This window comes from Nanorana parkeri, unplaced genomic scaffold (genome assembly GCF_000935625.1).
Source record: "Nanorana parkeri isolate BGI_ZX_2015 unplaced genomic scaffold, ASM93562v1 scaffold980, whole genome shotgun sequence".
NCBI lineage: Eukaryota > Metazoa > Chordata > Amphibia > Anura > Dicroglossidae > Nanorana > Nanorana parkeri.
The window spans coordinates 281251-297963 of record NW_017307248.1 but is presented as its reverse complement, the minus strand read 5'-3'; the positions used below and the strand labels follow the sequence as shown (position 1 = coordinate 297963).

Genomic DNA, 16713 nt, shown 5'->3' with positions numbered 1-16713 from the left:
ACTTTGTCTTTTCCTGTGAAAATGTAACAATATGAATAACAGTCTCCCTCCCCCGCCATGCAGAAACAGTGAACGGTCGATAAAGTTTTACTGCCTGGCGGCTGTGTGATAACGCACCTTTCTGTTGACTGCTGGCAATTAGGAGATGTGAAGAGCTGCTTCAGCAAATTCATTATTTGATCGGCTTCCAGTAGGGAGCGGCTGGAAGGATTTCCATGTGTGACAGTATGCTGGCGGGAGAACCAAACCGCAAACACTGTCTGACAGAGCTGCATGTGTGCTTCCCGTGCTGCTCGCACAGCGTGCTCCTGGTCTGCGGACGTTCTCTCTTACTGGCTGAGAGCACAAAAGACAAACGTCTTTAATTTGACGGTGGTGATATCTTCGCGGACCTGTAATCGCATCTTAAAGGGAAGCTTTCGTGTTTAAGTTGTCCATCGAATCGCTAGAAACTCGTATATGGTTTATTGAAAATGTTATTTTCCATTTCAAAAGTCATTTTCATTATTTTTGAATATTCTCTGGTGATCCCGCCAGGAAGGTCCTTGTTTAGGCACTTTCTGTTATAAAGGGTGACAACGGCCTGTTCCTGTCTCCCAGTTGTGCTCCTGCGTTGTCACCCTGTCATACAGGGCTTCCAAAGGAAACAACAAAAGCTGTAAAGGGGCACAGTCATGTTGGAACAGAAAAGGTCCTTCTCTTTGACCGCAAGGTCTAAAATTGTGTTCGTATGCCGTAGTACTAGCAGTACCCATTACTGGAAACGCCTAAGCTTAGTAACGTGGACTTAGCCATATGGTAGGTGTGATGGTCAGGTGTACCCATATGTCTGACCATATAGGTAGGTGTGGTGGTCAGGTGTCCACATACATCTGGCCATATGGTAGGTGAGATGGTCAGGTGTCCACATACATCTGGCCTTATAGGTAGGTGAGATGGTCAGGTGCCCACATACGTTTGGCCATATTGTAGGTGTGGTGGTCAAGTGTCCACATACGTATGGCCATATGGTAGGTGTGGTGGTCAAGTGTCCACATACGTATGGCCATATGGTAGGTGTGGTGGTCAAGTGTCCACATACGTATGGCCATATGGTAGGTGAGATGGTCAGGTGTCCACATACATCTGGCCATATAGGTAGGTGTGGTGGTCAGGTGCCCACATACGTCTGGTCACATAGGTAGGTGTGATGGCCAGGTGTCCACATACATCTGGCCATATAGGTAAGTGAGATGGTCAGGTGTCCACATACGTCTGGCCATATAGGTAGGTGTGGTGGTCAGGTGTCCACATACATCTGGCCATATGGTAGGTGAGATGGTCAGGTGTCCACATACATCTGGCCATATAGGTACCGTGTTTCCCCAAAAATAAGACCGTGTCTTATTTATTTTTTTGCACGAAATTTAAGATCTAGCGCTATCTTCGGGGATGTCTGTAATATAAGACCTACCCCGAACTAGGTCTTATTTTCGGGGTAGGTCTTATATTACAGACATCCCCGAAGATAGCGCTAGGTCTTATTTTCGGGGGTAGGTCTTATATTACAGAAATCCCAGAAGATAGCGCTAGGTCTTATTTTCGGGAGATGTCTTACTTTCGGGGAAACACGGTAGGTGTGGTGGTCAGGTGTCCACATAGGTAGGTGTGGTGGTCAGGTGTCCACATACATCTGGCCACATAGGTAGGAGTGATGGTCAGGTGTCAGTACAGATATGAACACAGAAAAGCGCCAAAAAGGACTACTCCGCCAGTATGGACCAATATAAGCACAAGTATAATCAGAAACAAGTCTGTTAAAAAATATATAAATAATAAAAAGCACGTGTGTAGAAAGGTCTGCAGGATGCTGCCCCCAAACCAGCCAGGGAGACCGCTAAATCTAGGGAAAAAAACACAAACAGGGGGCGCCTTTCCTGGTGCAGACAAATTTATTAAGATCAGGATCAAATCGTGTCTATGTGTCAGCAGAGGAGACTGTGTGATGACGCGTTTCCGGGGTCACGCCCCCTTCATCAGATGCCGACCACCTCCGTCCCATGTGCTAAATATAGTGGCAACTAGCCAAGTGATGGTCAGGTGTCCACATACATCTGGCCATATAGGTAGGAGTGATGGTCAGGTGTCCACATACGTCTGGCCATATAGGTAGGAGTGATGGTCAGGTGTCCACATACGTCTGGCCATATAGGTAGGAGTGATGGTCAGGTGTCCACATACGTCTGGCCATATAGGTAGGAGTGATGGTCAGGTGTCCACATACGTCTGGCCATATAGGTAGGAGTGATGGTCAGGTGTCCACATACGTCTGGCCATATGGTAGGTGTGGTGGTCATGTGTCCACATACTATATGTGAGTCAATTTGGCTGGTCAGTTTTGGATGGAGGCGCCCTTCCTTACATTCCACATTCATTTTTAGAAACCTCATCCTATAAATGCCGCCAGCTCCGGTACGGTCTCCCGCGCTCACCACTTGTGGGGCGCACATATCAGGCATTTTTTTTATCAGCCACCCCACATGTACCTTGATTCGTTTCAAGCACGCCACGTCCTCTGTTCTCAGCGACGGCTGACTCTTTGATCTCTGCGGGAGCCATGGAGAGCAGACCTGTTTTATACTAGCAGGGAAGAGGAATGTACATTCCAGTGCATTAGATGGAGAGCTTGCAGGAACCGATGCCGTCTGTCCGCCCCCACACTGTACTTCATAGCAAGGGCCCACTCTGCAATTTGATGCTGACAGGCTTCTGACTCCAAAATCTTATATTTCATGTTCAGGAAGATTCTACACATTGACTGACCTTCCAGAGTCTCCATTTTCTTCCTTCATATTCTTCATATAAACATATTCTAGTGACGGCAGAAAAAGACCGAATGGAGTGGTCCATCAAGTCTGTCTCCTTTTTTGTCTGAGCATTTGGAGTTTGTCCCAGGCATGTTTAAATTCACTTACTGTTGGCTGAGCCCCCCCCCCCCCGCCTCTGCTGGAAGTCTGTTCCAAACATCAACTACTCTTCCTGTAAAATAATAACTTTCTAAGGTTAGTTCTGAACGTTCCTCCTTCTAGGTTGAGGTCATGTCCTCGTGTCCTTGATCTCAGCTTCATATTGTAAATCCTGCCCTCCCGAATCTTATTCACACTCTTCATGGATTTAAAGGTTCCAGTCACATCCATCCTTTCCCTTCTTTCCTCCAGAGTGTACATATGAAGTTCCTGCAGTCTCTGCTGATTTGTTTTATCCCTCGGACCTTACACCGGTTTCATTGACCGTGTCCGGACTCATTCTATCCTATCATTATCTTTTTGTAGGTGAGGTCTCCAGAGCTGGACACAGTATTTTTAAATGACATCTAACTAAAGATCTATATAGAGGGATCAGGACCTACTTCCTCCTGCTGGGATCCCTCTAGTGATAATAAAGATCTATATAGAGGGATCAGGACCTCCTTCCTCCTGCTGGGACCCCTCTAGTGATAATAAAGATCTATATAGAGGAATCGGGACCTCCTTCCTCCTGCTGGGGACCCCTCTAGTGATAATAAAGATCTATATAGAGGAATCAGGACCTCCTTCCTCCTGCTGGGAAGTGTTGCTACCTGTGAGAAATTTCCTGTCCTGTAGAAGCAATAGAAAAGGACAGAAACTCTCCCCATAATGAGAGGAATTCCCATCTTAGACAGTTGTCACCCGAATGTTTGTCCTCTTGCTCCGGTGACACCAACATTTTGGATTCCCCCTCAATTTCAATGACAACTGTCAACGAGACGAAAATTGGGTGAATCTCAATTCTCACTCTGCATCGCTCCATTCAAAACTAAAATAAAAAAGTTTTGCTTATACAAACGCTTTAAGGACGAGGGATGTGGCTGCTCCGGGGTTAAATCAGGAGTCACCAGGTGACACGGTGCTGGAAGTAGGTTGTGTGTAGGGAGCGACTTGGCCATATCAAGGTTAATTAAAGGAGAACTATGGGGTCGGGGCTTTTCCCCATAGTTCTCCTTAGGGTAACGGGAGGACACAAACTAGCGTCCTCCCGTCACCCTAGGCTCAGTATATAGGGAGCTACAGCTCGCGGTATACTGAGACGCCGCAGCCGGAGCGGATCCCGACATCGATGTCGAGATCCGCCCAGCTGCGTGAGTGACAGCTGGCTCTGCCTATCTAGAGGTAGAGCCAGCTGTTCCCGCCCCCTCCCGCGTCCATTCTGCCAGTCAGCGCTGGCGGATCGGAGCGGGGAGGGGGGAATCCAGCCCCTCCCCTCTCACAGCAGAGAGCCGTGACAGGATCGAGAGGTGAGCGAACGCCGGTACGTGTTCTCTCACTTCCCGTTTTACTGAGCCGACCTGTGACAGTCTCATTGTCACAGGTCGGCTAGAACTAATGAGGGGAGTGGAAATCACTCATCTCATAGTTCTCCTTTAAGGAAATGGCCGGCTTTAGGCCACGCAGTCCCCGGAGAGCGGGCCGCCTGTAACAATATGGCCGCCTCAGAGTTAACGGAGGAATCGGCAGGCGCAGGCCCTGCAGTTTCCCCCCTGCGCGCGGCTGTGCGCGCCGGGAGTGGATGTCAGAGATTTCTTTTCACAGTTGAGCGTGGTTTTCATATTTCCTGTTTTGGCTATAGCACTTGTTAATAATTACCGTGGTACATTAGATGCTGTTGTATTAGGCCCCGGGCCAGACAAAGAGCCGGCATTGCTGATTGGAGGCCTGGAAGGGTAGCACGCTCGGCTTTCCAGGCTGTTCCCTGCCGTGACATAACAAGGATGTGTGCTGGCAGCACAAGAAGGCCCATCTCGCAGTGATGGAGGAGCGCCGCGAACAGCTGTGAGCGTTACGTCACCGGGGCCTGCGCATCTAGGCGGAGAGAGGCACGAGGGCGCCCTTAACCCTTTCCAGGCTCCCAAACTATACTACAGTACACTCGAGTCCCGGGCCTTTTCCTCCCTAAATCCCCCCGGAGGATGTTTTGTTTCCGGAGATGTCTCAGTTTTTGGGCCCGTTCCCACCATCGTGTTTTATGTGCAACACAACGCTGGATCACAGCGCGCTAAGAGCTCCCGCTCGTCCCCGTTATATTTTATGAGGCTCTTGACATCAGCGCATTGCGTTAGAGCAGGGGTAGCAAACCTCCAGCTGTTGGTGGAACTACAAATCCCATGAGGCATTGCAAGATTCTCACAGCCACAGGCAAGACTCCCGAAGAGAGATGCATCATGGGATTTGTAGTTCCACCACAACTGGAGGGCCGGAGGTTTGCTACCGCTGCGTTAGAGGGCGTTGCGTTGCATTTTTTTAAAAATCCCACTTGCTGCATCTTTTGCGCGTTAAATTATAGTCAACAGCAGCGCCGCAAAATGCACTTGCGCTTTAATAGGTGCGGTTTTCATATTGCACGTCCGTATTTCCAACAAACACAGGCGCAGCCCCAAAATGGAGACAGAAAACGTCTGTAATGAGCACACAAAACACTTTTACATTTAAAGCAGTGCATCGAAAATGCGCTAACAATGCATTATGCACGTTTTCTAATGCAATAGTGTGAATGGGCGCTTAGCATTTGTAGCCTTCCCGAACTATAATGGACAGGTAGGGGAGGGCAACCTCGGCACTCAATGGACTATATATATATATATACTCACACACACACACACACAGTCCATTGGAAAAGGCACTCATGGGGCTGGGGGGGGGGTTATTCCATAGCATTTAACTTAAAATTAGCTTAAAGCATGCCTAAGTGGTCTCTCAATATTAGTGTGTGTCATTTTAGCATGCCTTAAGTGCCATTGCGGCATGATCAATAATGGCCATTGAGTGCCAGTACAATGCTGGAGTGGCCACTTGTATGGGGGGGAGGGTAAACACAAACATACACAGAGAGATCATGTATATTGATATCAGTACTGCATATAATAGTACAAAGAACCAATGAGTTCATCAGAGGAATGCTGATAGGAAGAGAGAGCAGAGAGATAAGTTAAATGCCGGTCTGCTTCTCCTTTCACTGTCCAGTCACAGGGTGGGGGTGTGCCCGGGACAAAGTGCGTTGAATGATGCTGTCCATCAGACTGAGGACATCTAGTGGCGTAAGGAAGTACTGCGGAGGAGAGTGATTGAAAGTGAATATTGCAACCAAAGCGGCTTTTTGTCTTTTATATATTCATTGGTATCTCGTTATTTTTGTCTGGAGTTCAGATTAAGGCCGGGTTCACACCTAGGCGTATCAAAAATCTGCGCGTTTGTCGTGTTTGTGTGTGATTCGCGGTAAAAAAAAACGTGCGACAAACACGCGTTTCCGAGGGCTACCTGGCTGTATCCCAGTAGATACACGAGACAAAAACGCTCCAAAGAAGCTCCTGCACTTCTTTGGGCGTGGGGCGTTTTGTAGCGCGTTCATACGGCCTGTAATACGCCCAGGTGTGAACCATACCCATAGGAAATAATGGGATTTCGGTGTTTGAGCGTTTTGCAGAGCGTAGGAACGCGCTACAACACGCCCAGGTGTGAACCGGGCCTTATATTTCTGTGCTGGCAGAAGGACTGTCTTGTATGCAGATTTGTGGATACAGTCGTAGGCTCGCTCTCATTGTCCTCCTTTTGTCCTCCAGGCTCTGGACGGCTTCTTCTTTTTGGTGAACCAGGAGGGCCGCATCGTGTTCGTGTCGGAAAACGTCACCAACTACCTGGGCTACAAGCAGGAGGAGCTGATGAAGGACAGCATTTACAGCATTCTGCATGTGGGGGACCACGAGGAGTTTGTCAAAAATCTGCTCCCCAAATCTCTAGGTAACTGACCAGCGCTGCCCGCCGACCTTGCCTGCGTTCTGCAGCGGTATATAGAATGCTTGTTTACATTTACCTGTCCGTAGGCGGGTCATCCAACCAAATGTTTTCCTTATAGGTTTAGGCTGCCTGGGGGTGATTGCTCCTTATGCTTCTCAGGGATGGTGGCAAGGTGCAACGCACTGGAGCTCTGGTTTGGTCAACATCCTTATGTGGTGATTGTGCCAAAAATGTATTCCATGACACTTAACTTAAAGTATTATTAAGGTCTGGGCGTTTTTTTTACCTTAGTGCATTCTCTGCATTAGGGTAAAAACGGCCCAGCACCTTTTTTCTCCCCCAGTCTCCCCCACACTTACCTGTCAGCGGCGCTCGTTCCCGCCGCCGGTCAGGAAGCGATCCTCCGTTGCCCGAACTTCCTGGTTGCGTGGGGAGGATACTGATGGCAGAAGAGCCATAGGCTCCTCTGCCATCAATCAAAGAGAGAAGGGGCGTGGCCTGGCACAGGGCTGTGTGTGTCTGGACGCACACAGCCACTGTGGGCACGAGCGCGCACGGGTGCCTCCATTAGAGCAATGGTGGCACCCATGCAGGGGGCGGCGGGAAGATTGCAGCGGGGACCCACTAGTAAAAACGAGGAATAAAAAACTTTTAAGGAAAAGCGGCAACAGCCTCAAGCAAAGGTGGGTCCATGTAGGAAATATTTATAATAAAAGGAGGCTTTAATATCACTTTAAAGGATGCCTAAGTGGTCTCTCGCTGTGTATGCCATTTTAGCATGCTTTAAATGCAATTGCAGCATGATCAATAAGGGCCATTGAGTGCCAGTACAATGCCAGAATGGCCACTGAGGGCCACGAAAACGTTCACTTTATTTACACTGGTATAGCCGTGGGTTGCTGAGTACAATAGCCAGCAAGGGAGATGCTTCCCTCCATGCTGTTCAGTGTGGATGGGGGACCTGCATGATCTAGAGGTGTATGGCCAACCTGAGTAGAGGAGACGGTCCAAGCTAAGCTGCCTGACAAGCAGAATATTCATTGTAAGTACACACACGGCGTCTATCTGGCTGTCATAAGAACCCTAATGTGCTTCATATGACTGAGCCGGCGTCAGAATTCTTTGGATATACACTTGTGACATATATCAGTAATATTAGATTATGAAGGAAAATCAGCGGCCTCGTCTATATGGCTGATTGGTGGTTTCCGGTGTACACATGGAGGGGGGAGGCGGTCTGGGAACTCCGCAGGGAACACAGGACTCAATGTATCGTGTACCAGGATTGAGCCGGACACCTCGGGGGGATCTCAGGGCTCTGATTGCTGAACTCCGATACAATGTAGAGTCCGAGTACTCAGAGTTTACTTCAAGTATAGGAACAGAGGAATTGCTGGGGCTTGTAGCTCCCTCCATGTCGTGTACTGATTAGGCCTGCTCCGGCTTGTAGTTCCCTACCTGACATGTACTGCTGGGACTTGTAGTTCCCTACCTGACATGTACTGCTGGAACTTTTAGCTCCCTCCCTGACATGTACTGCTGGGACTTGTAGCTCCCTCCCTGACATGTACTGCTGGGACTTGTAGTTCCCTACCTGACATGTACTGCTGGGACTTGTAGTTCCCTACCTGACATGTACTGCTGGGACTTGTAGTTCCCTACCTGACATGTACTGCTGTGTCGTGTAGCTCCCTCCCTGACATGTACTGCTGGGACTTTTAGTTTACCCGCGCTACTGGTCTTGGTGAGCGTTGTCTCTGGTACAAATGGTAATAAAAATCCAAAATGTCTGAGTTGTCGCAGGAACAGGAGGTGATGATAAATGTTTCCATTGGGAGGCCTTGTCTGAGAGGCTATGCCCTGACTTTGAAGAGCTAGCATCCAACTTCTTGCTTTGTTTCTGGGACAGGAAGTGAAGGAAAATCTCCCCCATGGGACATAGACTGCAAAAAATAAAGATAAAACTACAGGGGTCTTACCCAACACTATCCAAAACTAGACATTACACACAGTGTAATAGATTACAGCTCCATGGAACCCTGATTGAGAATGGCCGGTGTGTACTATTGCAGATTTCTCATTATGGCTCTATTTTGTGTTTTCTTTCCGCCAGTGAACGGTGTCCCCTGGTCCCAGGAAGCCAACCGACGGAACAGCCATACATTAAACTGCAGAATGCTGATCCGGCCTCCAGACGATGTGGGAACGGAGAACCAGGAGGCCCGGCAACAGTACGAGCTGATGCAGTGCTTCACTGTGTCCCAACCCAAGTCCTTCAAAGAAGAAGGAGAAGGTAAGAGGACCCGCAGCCTCTGGTAATTTTTTCTGATTCTGGTCTTCTAGTTGAGGTCACCTGTCTATAATGTCTGGAGATATCTTCTGATCTTCTTGCCGAAGTCACCTGTCTATAATGTCTGGAGATATCTTCCGATCTTCTTGTTGAGGTCACCTGTCTATAATGTCTAGAGAAATATTCTGATCTTCTTGTTGAGGTCACCTGTCTATAATGTCTGGAGATATCTTCTGATCTTCTTGCCGAGGTCACCTGTCTATAATGTCTGGAGATATCTTCTGATCTTCTTGTTGAGGTCATCTGTCTATAATGTCTGGAGAGAAATATTCTGATCTTCTTGTTGAGGTCACCTGTCTATAATGTCTGGAGATATCTTCTGATCTTCTTGCCGAGGTCACCTGTCTATAATGTCTGGAGATATCTTCTTGTTGAGGTCATCTGTCTATAATATCTGGAGATATCTTCCCATCTTCTTGCCGAGGTCACCTGTCTATAATGTCTGGAGATATCTTCCGATCTTCTTGCCGAGGTCACCTGTCTATAATGTCTGGAGATATCTTCTGATCTTCTTGCCGAGGTCATCTGTCTATAATGTCTGGTGATATCTTCTGATCTTCTTGTTGAGGTCACCTGTCTATAATGTCTGGTGATATCTTCTGATCTTCTTGTTGAGGTCACCTGTCTATAATGTCTGGTGATATCTTCTGATCTTCTTGCCGAGTTCACCTGCCTGAAATGTCTGGAGATATCTCCCTGTCTCCTTGTTGAGGTCTGATTGTAGGAAATCTCACCAGTTGTTGCTGGTTTGTGTTTATGTGATTTGCAGTTTGTTTTAATATCAATAGATATGATAATCCGTATGATTGTAATCGATTGTACTGTTCATAGTTATCAATATCTATAAAAACAAAGTTATTGGAATCTATTGGTCATACTGGAACCTAACAAGACTAGTAGTTATGATTATTATTTTAATGAAAGGGGGGATGGGGCATATTGGGAAATCCACTCAGGGTCTATTATTTAAAAAATGTTAGCCCCTAGCCAGTCGTTCTGCACTACTGTTTTATCCCCCCCCTTCCACCCATTGGCTGGCATTTCCTGGCTGTCAAAATAACAGGAGGGAGCTGCTGTGCAAATAAAGCCCCTATAGTCCAAATATGGAACATCTGACACAGTGTTTATAAACTTTGTTCAAATTTTAAATAGTGATACAAAGTAACATTGTTTATAAAAATTGATCAGAGGGAGATAGAGAGATACAAAGTAACATTGTTTATCAACATTGATCAGAGGGAGATAGAGAGATACAAAGTAACATTGTATATAAACATTGATCAGAGGGAGATAGAGAGATACAAAGTAACATTGTTACATTTGTTTCTACTCTGTGTCATTCATCTGCAGAGATAAGCTTTGATCTGCATATTTATTTATTTATTACAGGTATTTATATACAGAACAATCACATCAGTCCCCCGCCCTCATGGAGATTACAATCTAAGGTCCCCATCTCGCATATATACAGGGCCAGTGTAGACAAAAGCCAATTAACCTTCCAGCATGTCTTTGGAGTGTGGAGGAAACAAGGGCAAGTACAGGTAGAACATGCAAACGCCATGCAGATAGTGTCCTGACTGGGTTTTGAACCGGGGACCCCCCAGTGCAGCAAGGCAGAAGTGCTGAGCACTAAGCCACTGTATATGATGTCAGGTTTGTTTGTTTTATAAATAACATTTGCCTCTATTTAACCCCTTTTTGAACCCTGAGCCTAATTAATCCCAATGAGCTCTTTCTTCCCTTTCTCCCCTTAGCAATTACTTTTTCTGGTGACTTCTTTTTGTTTATCTCTGTTTTCCTAACTTTTGATAATTAAACTTTTGTTTTGCCTTTATTTATTTTGTGTATTCATTTTTTTTTTTTGTGTCACGTTAGAAAAACAGGTTAAAAAAGTTATTTAGTTTGTAGGTAACTTTTTAATGTTTTTGTACCAGAATCTTGATGTCTGTATTATTTCAAACAGGACAAAGTATAGAATGAAATTGATACTTTTTACCTACAGTAACACTAACACTATAACCAGAAGAAAAGCTGTGTTTGTCCTACAAAAAGGATACTTGTATTATTTAAACTTATGTGATGACAAAGTTATTGCTGAATAAATGGGTCCATAGCAGAAATGCAGAAATTGCTCTGTCTGTCCTATAGAGACGGGTGAGAGCTGAGGGTCTATTTATAAACAATTCGCAGAGCCATTTACCCTGCAAATCTGGGAACATGCAAATAGAGGCAAAAACAAACGTTCTTCGTATTTTGTCTTTTCAGGTTGAATGTAATGTTATACCACATGATGGGCATGAGATGGAGCTGAGGAACATAGGAAATAAAATACTTCTATCCTATACTCCTCAGCGTTATCTAGTGGCCATATGTATATATTTCCTATACTCCTCAGCGCTATCTAGTGGTCATATGTATATATCTCCTATGCTCCTCCCCATCTAGTGGTCATATGTATATATTTCCTATGCTCCTCCCCATTTGGTGTCCATATGTATATATTTCCTATGCTCCTCCCCCATCTGGTGACCATATGTATATATTTCCTACGCTCCTCCCCCATTTAGTGGTCATATGTATATATTTCCTATGCTCCTCCCCCATCTAGTGGCCATATGTATATATTTCCTATGCTCCCCAGCTCCATCTAGTGGCCATATGTATATATTTCCTATGCTCCCCCCCCCATCTAGTGGCCATATGTATATATTTCCTATGCTCCACCCCCATCTAGTCGCCATATGTATATATTTCCTATGCTCCTCCCCCATTTAGTGGCCATATATATTTTTTTCTATGCTCCTTCTCCATCTAGTGGCCATATGTATATATTTCCTATGCTCCTCAGCTCCATCTAGTGGCCACAATGTAGTATTACATTATATTACAATACATTCCACCAGAAAAGACAATATGTTACGAACGTTTTTTCCTCTATTCGCACTGAATTCACAGAGATTCATAGGGTGACTGGCTCTGCGAATTGTTTATAAATGGACCCCTAAGTCCCTAAGTATAACCCCTTTAACATAAAGAACATCAGCCAGCGGCCGTCCCCATAGACATAGAGGTGGTCGCTCCTGTGTCTGCTCACGCCTGAGCCGCCTCAGCTTGTTTTTGCGGAGAATTTTCGAGGCGTCTGGTGTATATTTTAGGCCGCGTCTTCTGTTGTGTCTAGACCCTCTATGTTTTATAAATCGGCGCGTGTCCTCAGATGTCCTCCTGGGGGCTTCGCGCAGGCCTCTAAGACCTGGAAGCGTACGGGTCCATTAAGCGTGAGAGCTCCAGAGAAGACGAGTGTTTGTGCTGAGCCAGGCTTGAAGAGAAATGTATTTCTTGGAAGTATGCAGAGTTTGAATACAAGTGTCATTCTAAATCAAACCCTTTATCAACAAACCCGGCGGAGCCGGGACAAGTCTGTTCAAGCCGTATAGGTGGAAGGGGGCCGAGATCCGAGCGTCGGGTACATGTTCTGGTCTAGCTATTGCGGGCTGGAAAATCAAAGCTGTTCTGGGGAACAAGTGGAATCCATCAGTGAAGCGCTTCGCAGCTCTGCTGAAATCACAAAAGTTCTCATTGTATCGAATCGTGGCAGCCAGGTGTGCTCATAGCAGAGATTCTGGGGGCGGCACTCCTTCAACGCTGAGTAGGTTCCTGTCCTAAGTAAGAGGGTACGGAGCTCCTGGGCATAGAAACTGTGCCTGCCTGATAGGGATGCACAGATACCGGGACTGCCTGAGGTTCAGCAGCGTTCCTGTGACCCGCAGCACCTGTAAGATCATGTGAGACCCTGTACAGCCCTCCTAAGACCCCCGGACAGCCCTCCTCACACTCCGCACAGCTCGCCTGAGACCCCGCACAGCCCACCTGAGACCTTGCACAGCCCACCTGAGACCTTGCACAGCCCTCCTGAGACCTTGCACAGCCCTCCTGAGACCTTGCACAGCCCTCCTGGAATCCTGGAGACATAATGCCACCACCCCGGAGCAACACAGAGTAGGTTAGGGATATACTTTAAAAATGTAAAGGAAGCGGCTGCCTGAGGTCCCGGACTTGCTGGGACCTCAGCCTCCTGAGACCCCACAGAGCCTCCTTAGACCCCACACAGATTATGTATCTTCATATTATTCTGCATTGCTGTATAATGTATTGCTGGGATTTGTAGTCCCTCTACAGCTCGGAGTCAGCGGCAGAACTACGTAACAGTTTAGTAAAAATGTAATACTGCTACTGAGCCGCAATCCCTATTTTCCCAAATAAATCCTATCACAGTCTGTTTGGGGACTATATATATTACTCTCTAACCAGTCCTGAGATTTACACAGCCCCGTAGTGCAGTTGGTGACTTTACTAAGACCTGTCCCCCTGCTAGATAGGGCTGTGCTGTGTGTCTGAGCTGTGTAAATCTCAGGACTGGTTGGACAGAAATATAAATCCTTTGGTAGGTAACACAGGAGGGGATGCGATCAGTCATCTCTTATGGGCCGGCTGCATGCTGACAAAATCTGTTTAGTTTCCTCCTCATTATTGCGGCTCCGACAAAAGGCTGCGCCACTTCCTGTGCGGTGTTTGAATTGGCGCTGATCACACGGGGATCTCTGTACAGAGCGGTGCGGCATTGCACAGAGTCCTCCGGGGTTACTCCGGGTCAGCAGTTATGTAACATCATTTCCAGAAGAACTGGTAATATGTGGAGGGAGCGGCCTCCGCTCTGCCGGCCATTAGAAGCAATTATCTGAGATGACGAGCGGTAATTGGAGGTCTGATCCCCGGGGGGGGGGCACAGGTGCCGCCCGCAGATGTGAACTGTGACAGTCTGATGATTGGGATCAGAGATACAATGAAGTCTACAAGAGTGACAACAAAGTGGTCCATCAGGCCTGACTTTAATCCTGGAGCTCCAGCCTTCCCTTCAGTCTTCTATCTGACCTCCGTCCTCCCCTTCAGTCTTCTATCTGACCTCCGGCCTCCCCTTCAGTCTTCTATCTGACCTCCGTCCTTCCCTTCAGTCTTCTATCTGGCCTCCGTCCTCCCCTTCAGTCTTCTATCTGACCTCCGGCCTCCCCTTCAGTCTTCTATCTGACCTCCGTCCTTCCCTTCAGTCTTCTATCTGGCCTCCGTCCTCCCCTTCAGTCTTCTATCTGACCTCCGGCCTCCCCTTCAGTCTTCTATCTGACCTCCGTCCTTCCCTTCAGTCTTCTATCTGGCCTCCGTCCTCCCCTTCAGTCTTCTATCTGACCTCCGGCCTCCCCTTCAGTCTTCTATCTGACCTCCGTCCTTCCCTTCAGTCTTCTATCTGGCCTCCGTCCTCCCCTTCAGTCTTCTATCTGACCTCCGGCCTCCCCTTCAGTCTTCTATCTGACCTCCGTCCTTCCCTTCAGTCTTCTATCTGGCCTCCGTCCTCCCCTTCAGTCTTCTATCTGACCTCCGGCCTCCCCTTCAGTCTTCTATCTGACCTCCGTCCTTCCCTTCAGTCTTCTATCTGGCCTCCGTCCTCCCCTTCAGTCTTCTATCTGACCTCCGGCCTCCCCTTCAGTCTTCTATCTGACCTCCGTCCTTCCCTTCAGTCTTCTATCTGGCCTCCGTCCTCCCCTTCAGTCTTCTATCTGACCTCCGGCCTCCCCTTCAGTCTTCTATCTGACCTCCGTCCTTCCCTTCAGTCTTCTATCTGGCCTCCGTCCTCCCCTTCAGTCTTCTATCTGACCTCCGGCCTCCCCTTCAGTCTTCTATCTGACCTCCGTCCTTCCCTTCAGTCTTCTATCTGGCCTCCGTCCTCCCCTTCAGTCTTCTATCTGACCTCCGGCCTCCCCTTCAGTCTTCTATCTGACCTCCGTCCTTCCCTTCAGTCTTCTATCTGGCCTCCGTCCTCCCCTTCAGTCTTCTATCTGACCTCCGGCCTCCCCTTCAGTCTTCTATCTGACCTCCGTCCTTCCCTTCAGTCTTCTATCTGGCCTCCGTCCTCCCCTTCAGTCTTCTATCTGACCTCCGGCCTCCCCTTCAGTCTTCTATCTGACCTCCGTCCTTCCCTTCAGTCTTCTATCTGGCCTCCGTCCTCCCCTTCAGTCTTCTATCTGACCTCCGGCCTCCCCTTCAGTCTTCTATCTGACCTCCGTCCTTCCCTTCAGTCTTCTATCTGGCCTCCGTCCTCCCCTTCAGTCTTCTATCTGACCTCCGGCCTCCCCTTCAGTCTTCTATCTGACCTCCGTCCTTCCCTTCAGTCTTCTATCTGGCCTCCGTCCTCCCCTTCAGTCTTCTATCTGACCTCCGGCCTCCCCTTCAGTCTTCTATCTGACCTCCGTCCTTCCCTTCAGTCTTCTATCTGGCCTCCGTCCTCCCCTTCAGTCTTCTATCTGACCTCCGGCCTCCCCTTCAGTCTTCTATCTGACCTCCGTCCTTCCCTTCAGTCTTCTATCTGGCCTCCGTCCTCCCCTTCAGTCTTCTATCTGACCTCCGGCCTCCCCTTCAGTCTTCTATCTGACCTCCGTCCTTCCCTTCAGTCTTCTATCTGGCCTCCGTCCTCCCCTTCAGTCTTCTATCTGACCTCCGGCCTCCCCTTCAGTCTTCTATCTGACCTCCGTCCTTCCCTTCAGTCTTCTATCTGGCCTCCGTCCTCCCCTTCAGTCTTCTATCTGACCTCCGGCCTTCCCTTCAGTCTTCTATCTGACCTCCGTCCTCTCCTTCAGTCCTGCACAGTTGTACCGTCTCCTCTCCTGGACTGAAACGGCTTCACTCCCCGCCCTTACAATCTCAGGTCCCTATCTCACATGCATACATACGAGGGCCAATTTAGAGTGGAGCCAATGAACCTTCCAGCATGTCTTTGTAGTGTGGGAGGAAACACAGCGCAGGCAGAGCATGCAAACTCCATGCAGATAGTGTCCTGACTGGGATTTGAACCAAGGCCCCCAGTGCTGCAAGGCTGAAGTGCATTTTGGATCTGGTCTGGTGTTTGTGTAACGGGGGAGGGGTGCGGGTTATTTTGCTCCAAATGTTATATAATTGGGTAAGAGGGAAGCTGCAGAGATCACAAGATAACCCAGTTTACAGGAGAAGGTCATCGATCGGTGGCACGGGTCTTTATGGCGTTTCATCACACGTGTTTGAAGAGACATTTTCAGAGGCTGCATAAACATTCAGAGGACTGGAGGACAAATACCTTACGAAATGCAGACCCAACCAACCAGTTTAGCATTTTTCACAGTAAATATCACAATATCTGAGCTGATTTAGCAATCTGAATGTGACTTTCCTGCACAGTAATTTTCCAGAGCAGTAAACTGAGTCCAGTGCATTCCTTAAAGGAACACTCCACATTTGACTTCATTTCGCAGTGCCTCCTCCTGAAGTTCTGTGGGCTCTGGTCCCTCGTAAGAGTCTGACTTTTTGGAAGTGGTGGTGTACATTAAAGTGAACCTGGCTTGCTTTGGAATGGTTGAAGAATAGCTGAAGAATAGCTGAAGATCACACCGTGGGGTGGCTGGGACGGACCTTTGTTGGTCTTCAAATCTATCCTTGTGTCCATGAGAAACCTTCTTGGATCCTAGGGCCCGGCTTTACACAGGGACTTGACTT

At 47.9% G+C, this 16713-nt stretch overlaps 1 protein-coding gene across 1 annotated transcript in view; it reads left to right on the top strand.

Moving 5' to 3' along the window:
• The window catches only part of NCOA1 (nuclear receptor coactivator 1), a 170117-nt gene that overhangs the window by 93851 nt on the left and 59553 nt on the right, over positions 1-16713 (top strand). The window contains exons 5-6 of the mRNA XM_018566828.1: positions 6614-6791; positions 8902-9081. Of these exons, the coding sequence (XP_018422330.1) occupies positions 6614-6791; positions 8902-9081 (358 nt within the window). The remainder of the gene's footprint in view (positions 1-6613; positions 6792-8901; positions 9082-16713) is intronic.